The 24,572-nt window shown below is 32.3% G+C and overlaps 1 protein-coding gene across 7 annotated transcripts in view; it reads left to right on the top strand.

The window, feature by feature from the left end:
• The first annotated feature begins 341 nt into the window (after window positions 1–341).
• LOC105431055 (uncharacterized) overlaps window positions 342–24,572 on the top strand; it is a 180,365-nt gene continuing 156,134 nt past the window's right edge. Inside the window, exons 1-6 of one of the 7 annotated variants that reach the window (XM_089074541.1) lie at window positions 342–743; window positions 8,283–8,784; window positions 9,501–9,886; window positions 14,738–14,825; window positions 16,664–16,754; window positions 20,593–20,683. In XM_089074541.1, the coding sequence (XP_088930667.1) occupies window positions 8,640–8,784; window positions 9,501–9,886; window positions 14,738–14,825; window positions 16,664–16,754; window positions 20,593–20,683 (801 nt within the window). In that variant the 5' untranslated portion in view covers window positions 342–743; window positions 8,283–8,639. Of the gene's footprint in view, window positions 744–1,748; window positions 2,178–5,706; window positions 6,437–7,237; window positions 8,785–9,500; window positions 9,887–14,737; window positions 14,826–16,663; window positions 16,755–20,592; window positions 20,684–24,572 lie in introns of those variants that run through there. The other 6 variants (XM_089074540.1, XM_089074542.1, XM_089074545.1 and 3 more) reach the window with 6 other exon arrangements.

The raw sequence follows: 24,572 nt of genomic DNA, 5'->3' as shown, positions 1-24,572 counted from the left end.
GACAGCACTGAGTCGGCAATGACTCAGAGTCATAATCGTTTCGCCAATTCCGTGTAACCACACTGCGGCTGTAATTGAGTGCCGCTGCGGTTGTGCCTCTCTCCCTCTCCACGGTATGGAGTGTGTCTTGTCCTCGTCAATGGCTTGCATTTGCGTTTTTCTCTCTTGCTCACGCCTACTCTCTCACGTGTTTCTCTCTCTCTCTCTCTCTCTCTCTCTCTCTCTCTCTCTCTCTCTCTCTCTCTCCATTCGTTTCTCCCTCCGTAGCCAGTAGAAACCGCTTATCGAACCTCGCCTTACCTGTCTCCTTAATTTCTTGCTTAGTCCGCCACCGCAATTTTTGCGCTCATGCGACTAGGCACTCGTCCGCGATCGGAAGCGCGAGGAAAACGCAGAGGTGCGACTGGACAAAAATTTGTCGTCGCGCGTGTAATGATAAAATGTTCAGCCGGTAGAGCGGAGCTGCGAGATGTGACATGCCGGTTTGGTTATCTCTTGCGTGTTTGTGAGCTCGGAGTCTCGGCTGCCGCGGAAAGTCTGATGCGAATCTGGCAATCCAAAGGGATGAATTCGCGTGGAAAATTGAAATAGCTGGGGAAACAGTGGAAGATGAGCAAGGGGAAAAGAAAATTAATGAATTTCGGAAGTGAAATCGTTTTGCTGGTTTTATTGAGTGTCGCGAAAGTGATATTCAAACTGATTTGATTGATTTAATTTATCTTAATATCGATCGTCTAATCCAGGTAATTTTAGAATCTAATTTTTGGATTAGTCAAATTATTAACTTTAATATATGTATATTGCATCTCGTTGCTGCGAAGTGAAGGCGAACATTGCTGTCACCGAATAAGATTGATTGGAGAAGCTAATAAATAGTTAATAAATCGAAACGTTCCTATTAAATCGGAGCTGCCGAAGAAAATGAGATAGTATCCGATAAAAATCGTTGATTGGTGACAAAGAAATAAAGCCCACTTTAGGAAGAAAATGGAAAGGGAAGGGGACTTGTTCACGTTTAATTTATTCCTTGGATCATCTTTAGGACGATCTTTACGTTGAGCGCTTCCGAAGAACAAGTCTTATCGGAGTGTTGATTAAAATTACAATCTTAATAGGTTCGCGTGCAAGATTTGCATAAACAAAATTTACATTTGCACGCTAATTATTCATTGTTGCTACTGTTAATCTTATCTATCTTCGTTGATACCGAAAATAACTATACAGAACGCATAAAAAATCTTTTGCACTCATTATGTGTAAATTTTATGAGGAACTAAATTGATTTAATTGATATCAAAGTATCTGATTATCGAATTGTTATAGAAATCATTACGTTGTAAGTCTGCTAAAAATAATGACACGTGGTTGGTGATATAATTATTTGAATTTATTTCATATAGAAATTTAGCACCTAAGAGTTTGGTTGCCTGAGGAATTCGCTATGATTCTCTTAATTTGTCGTTTATTAATATGCACTCGGCTTATATTAATGTATTGTAAATTGATTTATTTTTATATAATTTTTATAATTAGGAGAATAATTATAATTAGGAGAAGATCAAAGATAAGATGATACAAGTGACACGAATGTGAGAAAAATTCGTAACGGATTATAGAAGTTATTTTCTTTCGAAAGAATCATGTTTTATCTCGGCTCAACAGAGCCTCACGTGCGGTCGCTTTCATCTGTTCTTCATTCGTGTCTCCGTTTGTTTATCAGCTACGTGGCGTATTATCAGCCACCAGTAATGCCGAGCCACCAATAATGAAACGGCACCTTCGTCAGTTGCCGAAGTGCAGTCTTATCATCTCGCGTCACGTCGCGTTTCGCTCTACCGCTTGTTCGGGAAAAATGAAATCGAGAAGGAAACCGATAAGAAGCAGGGAAAGGAAAATGAGGAAAATCGCTAACTAAGAATGGCTCCTTTTCGTTATCGATTACGATGTATGTGTAATGTAAATTGAATTAGTGCTAGTGGAATATTACGGTGCGACTACACGTATATGGCGATAACAGATGGCCTTGGATTGACTCAGTGTGCTCGTTATCTTGTGAAATTAGCCTCATAGAGTTGTGTCTTTAATAAAGGCTTGATTAGAAGCAGCGGAATTTATTCTAGTGAAGTGCGGAAACACAAGTGTACGACGCGAGCGCGCCACAATTTTACGTTAGAATGGTAGTAAGACATAATGAGAGAAATACCTTACAATCTCTTATATACGGAAAGAATAGTTTTGTTAATAAATCTAAACATTTAACTAAATCTGGAAGTAATTTTGTTGTTCTATTAAAATTATTATATAGAATATTTAAATACAATAATAATACTGCAAAAATTTTTCATCTTCTAACAATCAATTTGTCGTACATAATAATTCTAAAGGCCCAAAATTATTTTCAGATCTGATCAAATTTTTAGATTTAAGCAAAAGTGTTCTTTTCGTATAGTTCTGATCACGATGCTTCATTAAATGCTAATGAATTTTCGCGGAACGCGTAACAAAATGTTTATCCATGCATGTCGCATTTTTCCGATTAATTATATAATCGAAAAGGATTATTGGAAGTATTAGTTATTGTGTACTTTAATTATACGGATTTTACGCTAGCTTATTCAGAGGTGCTCACGGACTGATAATAAATATAAAATTAACACAGATGACATTTTCTCGCGCGATTAATCATAAAATAATGATATGACGGTCGATAGTCATGTACAATAATGGCACAATAAATATAAACATGATAAGTGCGCGTTGCAATGCAATTCTACGCGTTGAGCGAATCTCATGATGAAATTTTCAAGGAGAACCTAAATCAGAGTGAGAGCTTAAAGAGCGTAATGGAATGTCGCGCAGTCGTATGTGTAAATTGTCTAAAATTTCAAACGCTTGATCCGGACGTCGTAACGAAGTAAAAGCGACATTCGTAACATCGATCGCCGCTTATATTTCGAATTCCAGAGACCAGAAACTTTAACCGGTAAACTCAAGCAATATCAACGTGGCAAGAGGGAAATCTCTCGTCGGCTCGCGCCGCATCCTTTGACGTGGATTTTTCCTGGCAAAGTTTCTTCAGTATCTCGTTCACGGCGGAAGGAAAAGTCGAACTAATAAAATCACGATTATCTGTGTCCTCTTCACAACAAGAATTTTCGCGACTGTGTGTTTAAGGGGATGCTAAACTGACGTACGAACTCCGACAAAACGTGCACATCTACACATACATAGATACATTTATGTATACACTCATACATACATTTCTGTACACACATGATGCACATATGAACAAATTTTTGTGATACTCCTCTGATCGTAATAAGTGTCTAAGCCTAATTCTAAGAACTCAATGTTGCTTCTTCATGTAACCTTCTAGTCTAGCAATATCAGTTTTGTAGATACAGTAAAGGTGTTTTGTAGGTACTGTAAAAGTTTCATATAAAGCAAATATTTACGCGACTTGACTTTTGGACGCCATTTTACCAAATGATAAAAAAGATCAAAAAGATTAAAAAATTTTTTTCTTGTTCTTGATACGAAATTTATATACTAAGCATGTATTAATGTATAAACTTTAATTGTGGAAAAGGATTTCCAGATTAATAAAGTTAATGAAAAAATGAGAGCAATACAAAAATTACTGCGTTTTGTCGATAATATAGACAAGTTCAGTATCGCCTTAGGGCGATGCTGGAGATACCGACTGAGTTGATTATTTTCAGACAAGGTAATCTTTTCATTGATTATACAGAATTAAAAATTCTTTTTCAGAATTGAAGTATAGACAATAACGCACCCGCGTCTGTATATTTCATATAAAAGAGGAAAAAAAATTAGAAAATTACAATTTTGTTATCGACTTTTGAGGTTAACTTGTGACAACATTTTATTGTACACAAAAGTTTAGACTTTGAACATATAAACAACACATACTCATCCGGGTCGGAATTACAAGGAAGAATAATACTATGCTTTTAAAAATATGCCAAGCAGTTGTATATAAGAGAATATTTTGCCTGAAAATTTTATGGATATGATGCGTGCCTATATGTATGAGTATATGTATGTATACATAAATGTATCTATGTACGTTTAGATGTGCATGTGAACATTTTCGTCGGAGTTCGCCTCGTCAGTCCAGCGGTCGCCTTAGGTGACCGTAAAAACGGTCGGCTGGATTAAAACGCCGTCCGATCGACGGAATAGGAATGAAAAAAAAGATTCGCTGTTACCAATCAACTGTAATACGCGAGCGATTATTCGACCCGTATGAGGTATCGTACGATTGTCGATAATCCGTAACCTTGACCGACTTTACGATGCGATCGACTCCGTATACGCGACGTAAGAGAAACTTTAATTGATGGAATTATACCCGTGAAACATGTGCGCTAGATCAACTTATCGAGGCAGTTGTGTAAAACAATACGAATTGTGTTGGTAATTATTGAGGTCAAGTAACTTCAAGAGCATCATAAAAATAAGAAAGTAGGAAAACTATTAGGAAAACTATCGACAGTATTAAAGCGTCTTTTGTTAATAATTATTTAATTGAAAAAGTTGTGTTAACAACTTCCTCTTTGAAACGATAAAATTTTTAATTTTCATCACGGAATTAGTTTCTTAAAGATTATGCGTAGCAATAGATTAAATCCTTTAGATAATGATCTGTGTGCAATAAAATATTTTCCATCTCAATATATATATATATATATATATATATATATATATTATATTATATGATTTATATAAACGACGCATGAGATCTGTACAAAAAATTGGCTATATATATATCAAATTTTAATTTAGATTGATAATCTAAATTAAAAGTAATATATAACTAAAAAAATAAAAATAATATTGCATGTTATGTATTTACGGTCTGAGTAAAATGACTTTTTAAATTGAGTCTTTTTACCGCATACGTATAAACGTTGCACGAAACCGCAGATAGCTCTAAAATTAATAAATTCAATTCCACATTAATAGTTGTGTTGATATATGTTGGTATGTGTCAAATTGCAGCTGTTTTAGCTATTCAGTTCTAACCGATTCTATAAAATAGTGCTTGTTAGGTTTTTGCTACGCGCATGCTTTGCTATGGCACTTTTACATGTTTTATACCGATATCCACAAGAAAAAGGTTCGAACAATTACAATCACATTTCATGCATAGTGATTTTAACTCAAATTGAAATGTTCTCAAGCTATACTGATAATTCAATTTTAAAATTGCGTTTTGATAACTTTAGTATCCAAGTATCCAATCTCATAGGCTTGGCACACTAGCAGAACAAATCGTTACGTAATGTATAACGTGTAATTCCATGACATGTCACAATCGCGTGATAACGTATTATCTTCACGGATTCTTGGAAAATATATATTCCTATACTTATTCTTCTGCACTTGTAGACGTAAAGAGACATTTGCAATAAATAGATAAAAGAAAAATACCTAATATCTAAATATCTAATATATTTATCAATCTAAATCAGCAACTTTGTTATGACTAAAACTGCTAAGGTTTCTTTTACTTGGAAGGATAAGTCATATCTTTAATAACAAAGAAGTACAAACGATAATGAAAGTGAAATTAAGTTTGGTATTTTAAACCTATTTAAGACGATGTATTATATAATTCAGTCACAATATTCAAAAATTTTATTTATAACTTTATGTACTGAATAATAAAAGAAATATTTAAAGTTATAAATAAAATTTTTGAATATATATATGAAAATTTAAATTAAAATACACAATTTAATAGTTATATACATATATATAACTGTAAGAAGAATCTGGAAATTTGCTACGAATAGATAGATATTTAAAACAGACTTGATATCAAAGTAACACGCCTGATATAACTTTAAAACTAAAAAGAGACAAACAGAGAGAAGAGGAGGATAACTGTAACATTACGAAATATCAAAAAATCCGTGAATATCGATCTTAAAGGAATTTGGTATAGATATCATTTGCGCGAAACTTATCCGAGCAAGCCGGATTGATCGAATCGTCGCGATTAAGCGCGAGGCAATCTCGACAAATATTTGTCGAAGACACGGCTGGTACTTGAGTGCATTAAACGAGTGACGTCTGAAAACTCGCGCTTTATTCCGGCGTGATGCACAATAATTGACCGCTTCGCCGTTATTATCGCGTGCAGCTCGTGAATCCACCGTGCGGGACCGTCTGATAATGAAGTGCAGTCCGCGCGGGCTTATCGTGGCCTGGGATTAACCGCGGTCTTATAATCCATTTTCTCACCGATAATACCGCGATATTGCATATATATACGCGGGCGCGCGAGGCGCGTAAATTACGCGCTCCAGATACGGGAATCGACCGCACAATTCAGCCGTGATCACGCTAATTCTGTTCGGACACAACGCGAATTATGTTTTGCGGAGTCGAGGAGAATATGGCGAAGGTATGGCGCGGGATTTAAGCGTTAAGCGTTTGATATGCAACGCTAATTATCAGTTTTTATTTGTAGCGAAGAAAGACATACCTAAGGCATACGAAACCACGAAAATAAATGTCTTGGAAAATACATTCGGTTGAAAACATTATATAAATTTTGAGTAAATATAAAATTCTGTTAATTCTTAATCATAGAAATTATAACACCGTTAATTATTATTCAAGTAGTATTAAATAGTCAAATAATATTGTTCTTTTTGTTCTCAAAAATGTCGAGAAAAATCATTTAATTATCAAAGAGAAAATAAACAGAACGCTGTCAAAGTAGATGATATGACTTACTTTGTATTCCGAAAAATATTGTTCTGACGTTTAAGATAATAAAACGAATGATAACAGTCGCTATAATGTGGGATGTGTTAATTATGGAGGGTGTAATTAAGTTCATTTTATTGAAATTAATATCATAAGAAATATTGTATAAAAAAATTGTTATATTCCGAATGGAACATAATTCTTTAGCACTCTTGGTTCTAAAAATCTAGATAAATTAAAAAGAATGAATAGATTATTTTATTATACGCACACAGTACACATACACACACACACACACACACACACACACACACACACAGTTATAGGTCTTTATTTTTAAAATTGAAGGGAAAAAATATAGTAACGCTTTTGAAGAATTACGGAGCAATTAGATTAATTTGATCTTTGTACATGAAACAAATTTAGATTTAGATTTAGCAATTCTGTTTGTTTGACTTGAATTTATTTAATATAATTTTATATTAAATATTTTTTTGTTGAGTTAAAAGTTTTGTTGTTTCGTTACAGTATAGTATGTTGTTTAACAGAAAGGACACTATTGTATTATTTAAAAGAAATTAAATTCATCCTTTAACTAAATAATATTTTGTTTGGTTAAATTAAATATTGTTTTAAAAAAAAAAATTTTTTTTAATATTGTTGAAACATATAATAAAAAACATTTTTTTCAAAGAATTTATTAAACAAATATTTTATTTGAAATAAAGCTATTTATTATCTGAAAAATCGAATTTGTTGACTTAATAGTTTTGTTAATTTGATTTGTTTCAACTACTTTAAAAGATAAATCTCTTTAAATCTAATAAAATTTATTAAAAAATCATTTTCTCTGTGTACATGGATATTTTTAAATATGAGAATTTTTCTATTCTCTCTCTTAAAAGTAGTTAAGATTAACTTTGTTATTCTTCAAAAGCATCGTAATGTAATGTATCATACAATATTCATGATAATGTGGAAATTATTTTTTATTCAATAATGAAGTAGATGTCAACGTGAATTTCTTCGTCGCGATAAGCGGCGCCTTCTATTAGAGTAGTAAGTCTTGTTTCGGTAATTGGAATCAAGCTCGATTGGAGTCAAGAGATAAGTTATGGACATAATGATGATAACGAGGGAAATAGCAAAGAATAAGTCGTATTTTTTCTTAATAAACAGAAAAAATTTCTTGCTACATACAATAGGTATAATTTTCCTAACAATTCTTCTACGCACCGTTAAGACAAGAGAATCTTTTTTTTCGTAAACATTGAGATCTGAAAAGCTTTTGTGAAATCCAAGAAATAAAGCTTTAGAATGGAAGTACTTTCCATTTTATAAAAGAAGCACGCATTCAATTCTGTAAGATCGCGTATCGGTTAAAAATGGGAAAGTATTAAAAAAAAAAAAAAAAAAAAAAAAAAAAAAAAAAAAAAAACAGTGGCAGATATGAAGTCATAAATCGGATCAACGGCTTAAAGATGGTTAAGAAAGTTCTCACCTTCTGACGATACGATCGATTTTATCTTAACTTCCAGGTTTCACTAAAAAAAATACACAGAAATACTAAATACACGGTAAGCAAAAAAGCATGAGTGAACGAGATATTAACGATACAAGTGATATGCGCTACAACGATAACGCGTCGTTATCGAAGTGATACCATTTAACGACATAGTTCGCTGTATGTGTGCGCATATAGGTATATGTGCAAATTGCGCTCAAGACGTGTTGTGTACGGTTCTAGAAAATGAATGAAGGAAAGTTATGCGACTCGATCATTGTGTAAAAATAAACAGATCGTCATTCACATCGCGTGAGGCGCGTAACATCATTAAGTGTTATTGTCTAACAATAAACGCAATCGATTTTGATGCGAATTCCGACCGAGAAAGATGACGCTGAAGAAGGAAGCCAAGAGGTCCTCGAAAAAGATGGGCAAGTCGAGCCACAAAGTGACGAATTGCAGTGATGAAATCGCGAATGTGACGCAGTCGAGGAATATCGTAAAGGAATGCAAGCAAACGAAACTGGAAGCAGGTGCGCAAAGTGTTAGATATTAATCATGTTTTGCGAAATTATTGATACATGAAAGGCATTAGCGGAATTTGTGATTAACATTATTTTTCGTTAAAAGTGTCGAAAAGTAATTTCCTACGTTAATCATATTTGTGTTAGGATTGCACCAATATGATATTGTTAAACAACTACCGAATTGTATTTCTCGAGGAACATAATTGAATATATTTATCAAATAAACTTCTAAAATTTTTTCAAAGCGAAGACATTAAATTCTAGTATCAAGAGTAAAAAAAATTTTAATTAAATATATAACGTTAAAATAAAGCGTAAAATTTTAATTTTGCTTTTGAACTAAATTAAAATTAAATATAAGATAATATTTAATTAAGAAAAAATTAAAGAAAAATTGAATTGAAAATTGATAAATTGTTTTATTTTGATAAAGATACAATTGGAATCAAGTTTTATTTGTTAACTTACGTTAACAAGCTAAAGTTTAAAATGCCTTAAGATGTCGACAACATTCAGAAATAAAATGTTACTTTTTAATCTTAAAACATGTAAACTTAGAAAAACATGGAAAAACGCGTTTTGATTTAGTTTAACATGTAATGTCAAAGGAAACAATTTTAATTGATAAATAAGTAAAATAAATATGTAATAAATATGATATAATTATTTGATCGTTAATATAATTATCATCACGTTAATATAATCTCTATAATATAATTAAGAGTCTCCTGGCGTCAAAAAATCGTCGTTGAAGGAAATCTCGGCGAAGGACACGGATAATTCGAATGGAAAGTTCGAACGGCGTGCATCGTTCCGTCGGAAATTCGGCGCTCTGTTAAGAGGGAGCGCCGAATTACCGGCGGCGATAAACCGCAGCCTGCAGCCGATCAAGCGTAGCCTGAGCTTTAGCAAGGACCTCCATCGTAGTCATGAGCCCTCAAGGCAGCCCTACAGGACCAGCAGCGTGCAGTGGTATAACAGTCTCAGTTCACTGGCGGAGGATGAGATCGATGCCGATTACAAGAGGGCGGGCATCTCTAAGGAGGAGGTCTTCAACGGCAGGTTGGCTCAAGTCACCAGAACGCACAGTTTGATGGAGAAGTATCCTGTAAGGATCTCTTGCTCTCCTTAAAAGAATCTGAGAGTACGGCATACTTAATAGTCTTAATAGTCTAGTCTTTTGAAGAAAACTAGCGAGATTATATGCAATTAAAGATTATATTCTCGCAATTTTTCCTCGTTTTTTGAAAAGATTTTGTTAACGATAGGAGGATTTAAAATTTTTTTCTCTCGAGAATTATATATTTCTGGAGTGTTAAGAAAACTTAATCAAACGAAACTCTCGAACTTGTAAATATCTCTCTCGAGTATTTTGCATTCTATTTAACTTTTTTTAATATCTACTCGTCGCATGTCCTTTCTCACTCATCAAATAAATAAAGGTTACGACTAATTTGATCTTGACTCTCGATGGCAACGCGATTTGATACTCGATGGCAACGCGAGATGCACGACGATCTCGACGACATCCGCGCACCATCGTTGAATCGAAGTGTAATTAATAGACGCGATCCTTATCGTTTTCCTAGAATTCGCGAGAGGCATGCTACCGTCCGGGACTTGGATCTCGTTAAATTGACTTGCAGAGATTAATGAGATTCTATTTGCTTCATCCACTGGTCTTTATCAGTATCCTATTACTCGCTGTGAGACTTTTTTTTTCTTTACTTTCGAGCCTTGGAGAAATTTTGCTTTTACTAACCTATGGCTTCTCGTTCCATTGAAAATTAAGGAAAATCCGGTAAATATTTTCGCCTAATCACCGAATCACATTTTTCATTTTTAGCGAATTTCGACAAACACGCTTCGTGTCGCTCTCTATTTCAATTTTGTACTCGTGAGATTCCATTCCATAGAAAATGGAGAAACACATCTTTGAAGTTGAACATTCCGTTGTCAGAATTTCGATCTAGTTGGCAGAATTCCCTTTCTTCGAGGGCGAGTTAAAACTCTATCAGTTATATCGAGATTCTAAAAACGGAGCGTTAACTTTACGGAAGCAAAGAAAACTTCGGAAAAAAAGCTTCCAGCACGGTTCCGTGCCGTGCACGAACGAATCGAGACTATTGATTTACATAGCGGTTAAAATACCGATGGTATAGTGTAGTAATTTAAGTGATAATCTTTGAAGATGCATTCTTGCTTTGAAAATTGTCGATTAGCTTTATCAAATTATGATTTTAGAGTAATATTTTTAGTAATATTTTATAAAATTAAAGTACAAACACATAATCGCGTTAATTGACTTTAAACAAAGAATGTATCTCAATTTTTCTTTAATTTCTTTAATTTCTTGTTTATGTCCATTTAAATTATCTCTTATGTTATTCAGAGATTGTAACAGAGAGTATAATTAAATGTGTAATTAGTCGAAAAAATAATAAGAGAAATTTCGAGTTAAAACACATACATTTCGGGCATCGTAGCGAATTAAAAATTGATCCAAAACTATGAAACAACCGCCGGATATGGACTACGCCGGTTGCTTTTTGAATACCGAGTTCAACTATTCGAAACTGAGAACCTCATCATATCGTTTTAGTAAACCAGGATTTTGCGAGGAGAGCGTATCCGACGATATCATCGGACCTTTAACCGGGACTATTGTTCTGTAGGAATCCAAACACCAAACCTGAACCGCAGCTTTAGGTATAATCAGATCTGAATCTTGCACGCGAAACCGACTAAGCGTTTAACCCATTTGCATTCGTACCAGTGTCTACGTTTAGCATGATACAATCGTGCTCTGTGCACATAGTTTGCAATGCCGACTTCCGTTGTCTTATTGACAACTTGACTTGTGGACTTGTGGATTATCTGGCTGCTGGGCGATCTCTGAAAATCTAACAATTATACGTTTATGAGATAAACTCATTAATTTTTTTTTCTGCAATCCAATGGACGGAAATAAAAATAGCATCAGATGGAAATAACATAATAATCGTAAAAATTTCATTAACACTTTGATTCTTTCCATGTAACGATATTCACGACTCTGTAATTTAATTGACCTAAAAACAATCATAATAGTCTCGATTGAAATATTATTTTCCATAGAATTGATTCTTGGAAAGGCCGCTATTTCGCGAACGATCGACGATTTGGCGCGAGTAATTTGGTCAATCTGCTCATATTCATGAATGAATGACCGTTAGTAGTACGTTAGCAGACAATGAATAATTTGCAGACCACTGTAGTGATACATTAATACTTATTTGCGATTTAAAATTTTTGCCGAATATCGCTGATGGCAAGATGAATTTTTAATTTTTGCGTGGTTAATGAAAAAGCAATAACCATTGTGTATTTAACGAGATAATAGGCATCTTTATGGTCTGATGCTATTTATATGTGTAGATAGTTAATGAAAAATTTGCAAGCGTAATGAAACTTTTTTTTCTCCTTTTCTTTCTCTCTCTCTCTTTTTCCTTCTCCTTTTTTTCTTGCATCACGTTTAGACGCTTTTTCCTCTCGGAAAACTTGACTCTCGAAAAACTCATCCTGCTTCCATGTTGAGAATTAATGGTGACGACGACTGTTGAATGGCGTCGAAGTTTATGAAGTTCTTCGCAATGAATCTTCTACTAAACGTTACTTCAATTTTATTTGTGTTGCATGCAGATTTTTTTGTTTATTGCGTTTATCTGTATGTGTATAAAATATATAATATAAAACAATCATATATACACACAAATAAGATAATAATAAATAAATTTACACAAACATACATACATGTCACGCACACGCGTGCGCACAAAAACATTTAACATACACATATACACATAATGCACATATATGCATGCATGTACACATATGTCGATTGTGTTTCTCGTTAATACGATGCATTTCGTTGCGTATAAATTCCAACGTGAACGATTCGCGATGGCCAACAATGGTTGAAACAAACCGCGTTTTAAAATTCATATATGCTTCACAAAGCATACGGCGCGATATCTACGCTCATAATTAATATAATATGGTACAAAATAATTTATATCTATGACAAGTTAATAGTAATGAGAGAACGTAATAATATAATTTAATATATGAGAACATCTAACTGATTGTTTAAAATTAAATTGTTATTTTGTTAATTATTGTGATAGCATCAAAAGTATTCTAAATATTCTTTTGAACATATTTAATTACAATTTTATTTTCCATTGTTATTAATAGTATGTGAAAAAAAATATTGTATAATTATGATTTACATATGTAAATTTTATATTTGTTTTATACATATTTTTTTTTGATGATTAGAAAACAGAAATTCTTTAAAGAAAGAAAGTTATTATACAAATATTTTATAGTATTTTATTTTAAATAAATAGTCAATTATTTTGGAAATAAAAAATTTTTAGGGAAATGTTTTAAGATAAATTTATAGGGTTTCAAAGAGGCCCATATGATTATTATGATATTGATTCATTTACAGAGCTCTTATGTCTATAGTCGCCATTTTTTAAAATAATATTATGTACTTTTTTTGTTATGTAATATAATTTTTTAAATTATTCTGAATATAAAAATATGAAATATCAAATATCAATACAATTATCAAAAAGTCAAGTTTACGAGATATTTTATATTGTGACATATTCTAATATAAAATATAAAATATCGTAAAATATTCATTTTTTTATAATTGTATCTGTATACTTTTATGCATAGAATATTTTATGCACTAATGAAACAAATCAATTGTTATAGAGAAAACATATAGTTGTTTTTTTAAAAAATATATGTATTAGCATATTGTTAATTCCATAATTTTTTTTAAAGCAACTATGTACCTTTTTTACACTAATTGATTTATTCAGTGCATATAAGTATTAAAAATACAGTTATTAAAAAAATAAATAGTTTACGAAATATTTTATGTTAAAATAAAGTATAAAATATCTAATAAACTATTGACTTTTTTTTTTAATTATACTTTATTTTTATATCCAGAATAACTGGAGGAATCATATTATAAATCATGTAACAAAAAATATAATTTTATTACAAAAATGGTGACCATAAAAAATTTCGACGGTGATTCCATTTGTAAATAAAACAATATAATAATCAGTAGTCTCCTCGAAATTTTACAACTTTGTCTTAAAATATTTTTTCCGACAATTTTATTTCCAAAATAATTGATTATATCATTTGTAAAATAAAAATTTTATATAAATAATTTTTCTTTGAAATTCTATATAACAATGTTTTCAAAGTTCTTTTCATAAAAAACAAAATTTCAAATGAATAAATATTATGAAAAATTCTATTATATTAATTTGTACATATATACGAAAAATTATAATTTATATTAATATAATTATATGCTAATTACAACAATTTGATAATCATTAAAATTCTTATGGAAAAAAGAATATATATATATATATATATATATATTTTTTTTTTCCATAAGAATTTTGATGATTATCAAAAAAATAAATAAATAAAATAAAATAAATAAAATAAAAATAAATAAAATAAATAAATAAATAAAATAAATAAAATAAAAAAATAAATAACTGCATAAGAGTTTTTAATATAGATATAAAAACTCTTATGCAGTTATTTATCTTCGAATTAGATACTACATTAGATACTAAAAACTATGACTTGTGTTGTCGAAAATTCCATCTATGCTGTACAAGAATCTTATCGATCTTTTTGTTGAAGGAAGTCTTTGAATAAGAAGCAAACTCTCTACTTAACATATTAGGTTTTTTTTAAGAAAAAAAATTTCAATCTTGGCAAAGGGAAAAGATGAAGATAAGTTGTATGAATTTTTCAAAATTAAAAAGACAAAATGATTACAGAAATACTAATTTATGATTTTTTTAAACTATATGATCGAACTCTTAAACAGGATTTATATAAAATATTTCCATTTATTTTGCAGGTGAATCATAGACGGAGAGTAAATATCTTGTCGCATCCGTCAGTACCTCCTTATGGACGCCATAGCGATTTCTATCAATCCAATATAGGTGATTATATATTTTATTTTTATTATATAATTATATAATTATATAATTATATAATTATTATTATGTGTGTAACAGAGATCAATTTAAAAAAAAATAATTTACTATCTCGCAACACTTTTTTTCTATTTTCCTTTTTATTATTCTTATAAAACTTGAAAGAAATGTAATTTGCGCAACTTTACCTCAACATAAATGATATATATAACTTAAATGATATTTTGTTTTATTTTTTTCTTCTATTTTTATGACGACACGACACCAAATCCACTTCCGTAATTTTATCAGGTTTAGAATGAATTACCCGGCTAATTTTTACAAAGTGATTAGTCATCGCGAAGTTTACGCGACGAGACAACAAAGTTTCCTTCAGGTTTTATAAGGATATAAAAGTCAGGTCGGGCTAACTTAATTTTGAATCCCAGGATTACGAAGGTAGTCTGAGAAGTTTTGAGCCTTAACATGAAGATGACGTTACTCGTCAAAACTATTCTAGTACTACAATAGTATATGCTTTGAAAGACTTTTATAAAAATTTCAGCCATTTTGAATGCTCAGTTGTTTGATAGTCGTTTGTGTCAGTCGATGTCAGTGTTTTTGTAAAAATGGAAAAAATTGAATATCGTGATTAAATTCTTATGTTTGAAAAGCAATACGCCTGCGCAAATTAAAATCGAGTTGGACGCTGTTTACGGGGACTCTGCCCCATCATTTGCCACCATAAAAAAATGGGCAGCTGAATTTAAACGTGATCGTACCAGCTTGGCTGTTGATGAGCGTTTGGGACGGCCAAATACTGCGACTACCGTTGATAACCTCGACAATGTTCACCAAATGATACTGGACGATCGAATCAAGGTTAGAGAGATAGCACAGGCTATGGGCATATCGAAAAAACGCGTTTTGTCATATATTGACTGAAGAATTGGATATGCGCAAGCTATCTGCGCGTTGGGTGCCGCGCTTGCTCACTTTGGACTAAAAACGAATTCGAATGAACATTTCCAAGGCCCTGTTGGAGCGGTTCAAGCGAAACGAGTCAGATTTTTTGCGTTGATTCATAATTCATATCAACTGTAGATGAAACTTGGATCCACCACTACACTCCAGAGACAAAAGAACAATCAAAACAGTGGACTGCAAAGGTGAATCTCCTCTGAAAAAGTGAAGACGGTTCCATCAGCTGGGAAGGTAATGGCGACTGTTTTTTGGGATAGTCACGGAATTGTGTGTATCGACTATCTTGAAAAAGATAAAACAATAACGGGAACGTATTACGCATCATTACTTGATAAGCTGAAGGCAGAATTGCAAAAAAAACGACCGCATTTGAAGAAGGAGAAAGTGCTGTTCCATCAAGACAACGCACCTGCTCACTTCGGCGGTCGCCATGGCCAAAATTCACGAATTGCACTTCGAATTGGTTGACCACTCACCGTATTCACCAGATCTGGCCCCTAGCGACTTTTTCCTGTTTCCTAAGCCTAAAGTTTCGCTTGGAGGACAGATATTTTCATCGAACAAGGAGGTCATCGCATACGTAAACGCCTATTTTGCGGAGCAAGACGTCAACTATTATTTGGAGGGGTTAAAGAGGTTAGAGTATTGATGGGAAAAGTGTATCGACTTAAAAGGAGATTATGTTGAAAAATAAAACTATATTTGACCGAAAAAATACTTGTTTCTATGTTAGGCTCAAAAATTTTCGGACTATCTTCGTATATACCCTTCTTTTTCCTCAGACAAAATTAAGCTTTACATTCTTTGATGAAATTCATATAAGCGAGACGTAATACTCGTCCATATGTCCCTTTGAAGCAGCTTTTTTCGTTGTATTTCAGATTTAAGCAGTCCGCCCTATGAAGCAAGTAGTCTTCCGGCTTTGAGTCGCGCCGCCATCGACGCAGATGATAATGAAACGAAATTACCAGTGTAAGTATGATCAACTGATTGACTTTACTTGTTGATTTTATTAACCATGTTTATTCTCAATTATTGAGATATGGCATTTAATTAATGCACTAGATTCCAATTATATTTGAAGATTAATATTTGCAATAATAGATCATATGTAATCTTTCACATTCTATGATTCATGATTCCGATGTTTTTTTTTTCTTTTTTTTTTATTCACTTTAATATTACAAATTTATTATTCTTTTTTTAATTTTTATCTGCCCAAATAAGAAGGGAGGCTGTGCGTCACGGCGGGGCCCGACCACGAACCAGTCGTGAAAATTCGTAATTATTTTGCGAAAAATATTACCTCAGCCAGAAATCAAACCTGGATCTCCTGCTTACCGGGCAAGCTTATCTTTTCGATTACAGAGGCATGTGATGATATTTATCGCAAATAACATTTTAAAATAACACGTCAACAACACAATGATACACACATATATACATATATCACAATATACATGTACATTCTCTCGAATCCCCATGATCAGTATTTATTTAGATTTATCTCTTTTGAAAATTGATTTTGAAAATGCTAATAGTTATTTATTTTATTCTTTCCTTTTTCACATTTTAAATTTGTGATAATTGTGATAATTTGTGAATTCTCTCAGGCATATGTAACCATGATTTAAAAATTTGTTGTGCTTTTCTTTCGCAAATGAAAGAAAAGAAAAACGATCGTAAAACGTCACCCATTGATTTTCGCATATTTGTTTCGTCGGCGAGATAATAAATTACAGTTGAAAAGAACGAGAGGCAGGAAGACAGAAAGAGGTCAATAAACCGCTATCTGCGATAAATCACTGCATTGGTCAAAGAACAGCAGCAATGGACTTGAAGATCGAGCGAAATCGATAAAGAGACGAAAGAATTCGCGTTTCATCAATTCTCTTCGCAACATTTGGAATGTTTAGATCGTGTACAGTTTGGTCTGCATTTTGTCTGGATCATTTTTAAAATCTATGAACCGCTCTTCAGAAAATATTTCTATGGCATTAATTAGATCTTATTGTGATTGATTAACTAACAAAACAATTCTTCTGTTTAAAATATTTTTAAACTATCTCTCCTTCTCTTCCAAATATATTGTTCACGCAAAATGAATAGTTCTTCTGGAAAAGTATATGTTTCGCAGCTGCATGTGCAGCGGGATATTGAAACACGAGTTACAAGATCGTTGTTTGCGTATCGGTAAATCAAGTCTATTGCTTGCTACAGCCATTTAGTTTGTTTCCGTGAAACAAAAGTCCAAATCGCGCAATACATCATCATGTATCACTCACCGTTCTCGATTCTATTGATGCTTTAAGCATAGAAGTGAGATAGTGTTAGTTTATTTTATGATTATAAAATAGAAGTTATAAATTTCTATAAATTTTTTTCATAAAACGTTATTAATTTTAGAATATATAAGTGTAAAAAATTAAATTTTATTCAAAAATTCTTGTAAGAAAAAATAGTGAGGAATAATGATTAGTTGAATTATTTTACTATGTCTACATTATAGTTATTATTCTGAGAAAGCATTAAAAATGAAAAAACTCGGTCTGCTATCATAACTGCTGTAATATATTATCATTATAAATAAAATGGTATTTTTAATTATGAAATTATGAATTTTCGTTTCCATGTTAATTTTTTTACTGTAATTATTGAACTTTATTTTTTGACTTCAGAAATTAACGAAAAATAAAACCATTTTGACAATGAGAGAGAGAGAGAGGAGAGAGAGAGAGAGAGAGAGAGAGAGAGAGAGAGAGAGAGAGAGAGAGAGAGAGAGAGAGAGATATTCATCTGTATTTTTTTTCTAGCCAATGCTTCATCTCAATTCTACATTGATACATTCCGTCGAGATATATTTCTATTTCATTGATCCTATTTTGCGATCCTATTTTCCCTCTTGACATTTAGTGGCAGTAAAATTTATATATAAAATATATCCTATATATAATAGCGATATTGAAAATCAATATCCATCAAACAACTAAATTTAATTAAGATGAATAAAACCTTAGTTTTTTATTATCATAAAACTAATATCATAAATATGGCAACAGCTGCAAGTATTTATGTTAGAAAAAGCTAGCTTTTTCTAAGACAAATTACTTATAATTAATCTTTTAAATCACTATGTAAGATGTCCCAAAATCTCTGCATAAAAATATCATTGCATATTTATAATTCGATAATTTTGATATTGTTAAAGAGATCCGATTCGTGGTAGCACAATTATATTATCATGTCTTAATGCAGAAATATCAGCTTTATGTCATTTATGAACTTCAATTGCTAATAATTTAAAAATTATAACTTGGACATTTTTATATTAGACTTTTTGTCTTAGAATATTTCAAAAAACCTGCTCTTAAAAGGAAATTCGTTTTGGAACGTCTTGTATATTACAATTTATTTTCTTTACATGAATTATAAAATTATCTTAATGATTTCTATCTCTATTTTTAATGATCTCTTTAATAAATCTTCTTGCGATGACCACAAAAAACATAGTAAGGAAGAAAAAGTGACAATTAACATTAGATTTTTCTAAATAGTATAAGAAATAGTGCTTAGCTGATAATATTCATTTTTTACACCAGTTTCTCATGCATTAACGAGCAAACTGAAAATGTAAAATATCATGGCTGATATTTCTATTTCATTCTTTGTGAAATTCCTTCTTTCTCTCGATCTTTCTGAAGGACTTTACGCCTTTTCGCCTTTTCGCGAAGAAATAAAAGAATACCTGTGGAAGCGATCTCGCCACGAAGTTTCTGCGAATAAAACATTGCCTCGCACGTCCGTCAGTTTAAAGCTCGAGTACTTTGCTATTACGATTCTCTGTCTCGACGCTTTTCTTTGTGAAATAAAGATCTGGCCGCATTAATTACTACGAAGTGGGTAACATTTGCAAAGACCGAATTAAATAGTGACGCTTGAGTTAGTACTTTGTCGACAAGTGAATATTACGTTCCGATGTTGCTACTTGGTTTTCTGGTAAATATCAAAATCTCAGGAGAATATCCAGATATTGCATACTTCTACGTAATATTACAACATTGGAAATTCATTCTCAAAGAGAAAGTAATTTTGAAGTAAAGCAATAATCTCAATGATTGTAGTTTGATATACAACAAAGGTCATTCATTTTGTGACACTCGTTGACGTTTCATAAGTTACATTTTTATCTATTTAAATATAGCTATGTAATATATTTTAAACATCTCTCCTTTGGCTTGAAATTTATGTGTTATCACTGTGCGGCGAAGAATATTGAGGAATTCGTATCGATTTCTTCCGAGGTTGAAGTGAAGGATAAAAATCCGAGTGTAATTTCGTTTCGCTTAAGAACGACAGCGAGATATATCGATATGGCTTTTTGCAAGTGAAGCTCTAACAGAATCCGGTATCACTTTTTAGAAATCGAAAATCTTTCGAAATATAGACGAAACATATTTCGAGCACACTTTTTACACTTCGTTACTATGAGAAGAGTATTTATTCTCAAATACGCAGAATAGCGGAAGAAGGATTACAAAGGCGATCAACAAACGGAGATTACGGCATTATCATTTCCACGAAGTAAACATTATAAGCAAAAGATATAGGACAAATAAAAATATTTAAAAGAAAATTATGCAATGTAATATATTAATTATTATCAATTTAAATAATAAGTAAAATTGATTATTATCACTTATTTATACTTATAAGATGTTTCTAGTCTCATCAAACTTCTTTTTTTAGATCTTTTTCTTAGATATTAAAACTAGAAAAAAATTATTCAATCCAACATATTTTTATTTTATAGAAGAGAGCAACAAGTCAAGAACGAACGGGGAAACTTCAGATCCAGTGTCCAAAAGTTATCTCCGCTGGGAAATTTTATCAAGCAACATTTGGTGAGTTTTTTCCTTTATTTCTTCATTAATAATTTGAAATTAATTTCAAATTATTCTCTATGGTGACGTTATCTTCTTTTTCGATAAGATATTTCGTAGCAATTCGCGGTATGTGACAATAAAATCAATGTCCTCAATAGATTGTGATTGCCAATAGAATCGATGCTTTAATAAAAGTGATCAGTCAGCTGTGCTCGCTATAAAAAACAACTCGTATGACTTTATTAAACTTATCATTAATTTTATTAAAAAGATAAATCATTAATTTTATTAAAAAGATTGTTTTTTCTTTTTCAAACTGTAAATATATATAATTAATATTCATGAGTTGTATATCGAATAATACACTTTTTTGCAAAAATATGTAATTTATATACAATATTTGCATATTTATCACACGTGCATGTTTAGGCTGTGTTTAAATAACATCAATAGAAACTTTACTTATCCTTGCGATTAGCATGTTATTGATACTTGATATTTTTCCGTTAAAGAGAATTCGTTTCCAAAATAGCGGATACAGTTATTATTCAAGAACATGTAGTACAAGAGTTAAGAGCTTTCATGATTGAAATTATGCAACACCCATCAGTGTCAGTAAGCTTATCAGATTATTCTAATTATTAAATCATTTAATTCGAGTGGGCCGAATTTCGTGATTATTAAAGTCAACTTTACGTATTCGAATTGAAAATATTGTCTCTCTAATTGAAAATAATATTCATCTTAATTAGTCATCATCGCGATTAGTCTATTATCAGAGTATCGATTGATCAAAATTCGATGTACAAACAAAAATCGATGTATAAACCGAGCATAAGCAAAGATCGCGTTAACTCCTCATACTCCGCTTCTTCACATTTACGCGAGATCCCATGCGCATTCGAACGAGACATTCTAAAGCACATGGTCGAGTTGATGTCCGGGAGATAAAGCGAAAATTTCACAACCTCGGACTCGGAGCGATAGACGAATGCCGCGAGATTTACTGCCGGCAGCGGAAGGGAGGAAGAAAGACCGAGAGCATTGCGGTTTGATGAAAAAAGAGAGGAAATAAGAAAACCGCAGAAAGCATACCGGCAACTCCCGCGCAGTGACGAATTTATTTATAAATGATCCGAGCATTCGAACAAATTGCTCTCTAAAATGTATCATTTGTTACTATTCGTCGTCGTTCGTTCATGATTATTGTAATTTTCTACTCCACGTTGAGTGGAATATTCAATTAGTATTTTTCCTAATAGAGATACATAGATTTACACACGCAGATTTACATATGCAGATTTTTCATTGTAGCTTCGCTTAAAGCTTTCGCTGCTCTCAAGTCCGCTGCGTCTCTCCCGAGGATCCACTTCTGCTACCTTTCGCTTCTTCATGACGGTTTCTTCTTTCCTTTCCTCCCTTCGCTTCCTGTCCTCCCTAGCAATGTCCACGAGGACGGAGGATTTCTCGTGCTCCCGTAATAGAAGTGTCATCCGAAAATGTTTTTTATCTGCTCTCCGAGCGCTGCAATCGTGCCTCCCCTCCCTGTAATTTTATTGGCCGGGTAACTTCGCCATTCATCATCTGGCTCCTCTTTTTTGGTGTTAACATTCCGTCGCCGTGCAATTCGATTAAATTATTGTGCTTTGTCGATGTCGGGGAATTCGTTATTTTATCTTTTGAAATGAAAATTCGAAAAGGACATGACAAGAAAATGACAAGTATTCGAAGAACGAATAATTTTCTCGAAAGTACTAATATATTCCTGGAGGAAGTTGAAGAATCTTAAAGATATAGTAAGAAATACGAAATATCACAAAAATATAGCGTTTCGTTTTTCGCTCTTTTTGTTTTTCGTTCTTTCTAGAACGAGATATTTAATCGCGCATCTCATATAGAAGATCCTCCGCAACGAGGACGGAATGAAACAAGAGAAAAAACGCGAAGTGATTGATCGAGAGGGGAAATGACGATCGAGGACTCAAACAGCACGTCGATGAGCGGGACGACGCGAAGAAAGGTCACGTTGGCTCTTACGTCAATTCCTTGCGGCGGATCGCGCATCGACCGTAACCACTGCGTGTCGGTAATGGCCTTTGCGTCGACCGCGATCACTCACGCGTCCGATCCGCGGCGCGGCCGAACCACTGAACGCGATCGATCAGCACTGTCAGACCGTGGTCGGTTTCCTCGGTCGTTAACGTTAAATCGAATCACCGTGGGCGAAGTGCAGGAAGGAAAGGAGGATTTATCGCGATTTCGTCGTATCTTCTAATCCCGTCTAATAGCGGCATAAATTTAAGCATTCTTAATGTTTCACCCCGATAAAGTTTCTTCTTTTTTTTTTTCGTCGATCACGCGAACGACTCATAACAACGACGTATGACTTCTTACCGTTCCATCACGATCACCGATAAAGAATTAGGGCTTAACTTTTTTCTCTCTGTTTCTCTTCCTCGATTGTATCGTCGCTATTGTTGTGTTACAATTGCTGCGATCGAACACGTTAAAAGCACTGAAAGTTCGATTCGTGGTTGCGATGCAGATATAAGAAAGATGCAACTTGTGCAAATCCCTTTTCTAACCACCGGCCGTTAAGAAGCTTTAACCGCACACATAAATGTTTGTTGAATCGTTTGCATAATGCGATGTCGTTACTGTTGTATACTGGGCGGCTTAGTTAAATGATGTTACAAAGTCGGTTTTTTCAACTCATCCCGGATTGACAATTATTGCTTCGTCTTCAGTGCTCGCTGTCAATGTTAGAAAAGACGATGATGAAGCCATCTGAAAGGAGCGTTTGCAGTACGTGCCTTTCTGCTAAGATCTATTTGTATTGTGCATTCGTAAAATCAAATCATTTATAGAATTTCTTGGCGTTTACGTCATTAGAGCATTATTTAAATAACGAGGCGTAATACATCAAGGAATTTCTTCAACATGATGTACATTTATTTATGGCCATATAATTATTTTTTAATTCAAATATATTATATTTTAATCAAATTACATTTTATTATTTTATAATATTTTATAATTATATTTTAAATCAAATATATTATTTTTTAATTCAAATATATTATTCAAATATATATTTTGATATTAATAAAATAATAATTATAATCACTGAGATAATTATAGTAAGAAATATAATTTTTTTGTAGCTAAAAAAGGACTTAGATAATAAAATATAGCAAAAAAAGTTAACATTCTACAAACTTAATTGCTTTGACGTTTCTACATTTATCTTTATTCTGGTATGTCTTTTATTTCAAATTTAATTATAAAATTGTCTAAGAATTGAAATCCGAGTATGTTTTACAGATACAGTATTACTATATGATATAGACATCTGTAACATTGTTGCTATAATTATTCGACTCGAGTGACAGATGCTCGATTCGCTCATTCTAGCATTGTCATTCACCGTGCGGTTGTAATCATCTGAAGATATTCACGTCGCTCCGCGATCAAACCATGGCTGAGTTCACGCGGAAATATCTTGAATAGCAAGCAATGCAGAATTTTTCAATGTACAAAATGCACAAAATGCTTTAATGCTTAAAGAATTAGACGCATATTTTGAAACAAATAGAGAAATATATTTAATTAACAAAGATAAAGAAAATTATTTTTCAATAAACAAAAAATTTTAGGTATCTCTTCGTAATTATTGTTCCTATTGTGTCAAATTTTTATTATGCCTTTCTTTATTTTAGTAATTGTAAATAAAGAAAGATATTACAAAACTAGAAATTATTAATGCGTATTATAACATCACACAACTATCGTATAATATTTAATAATGTATAGCCTTGGTCTTTTAGCTTATTTTTATATCAAACATTTATATCTTTTTCAATTATGTGATATTCTTTTACTTGTATTGTTTTATTTACTATAAATT

This window comes from Pogonomyrmex barbatus, unplaced genomic scaffold (assembly GCF_055798465.1).
Source record: "Pogonomyrmex barbatus isolate J1 unplaced genomic scaffold, ASM5579846v1 scaffold17, whole genome shotgun sequence".
NCBI lineage: Eukaryota > Metazoa > Arthropoda > Insecta > Hymenoptera > Formicidae > Pogonomyrmex > Pogonomyrmex barbatus.
This window is presented reverse-complemented; position numbering and strand designations above follow the sequence as displayed.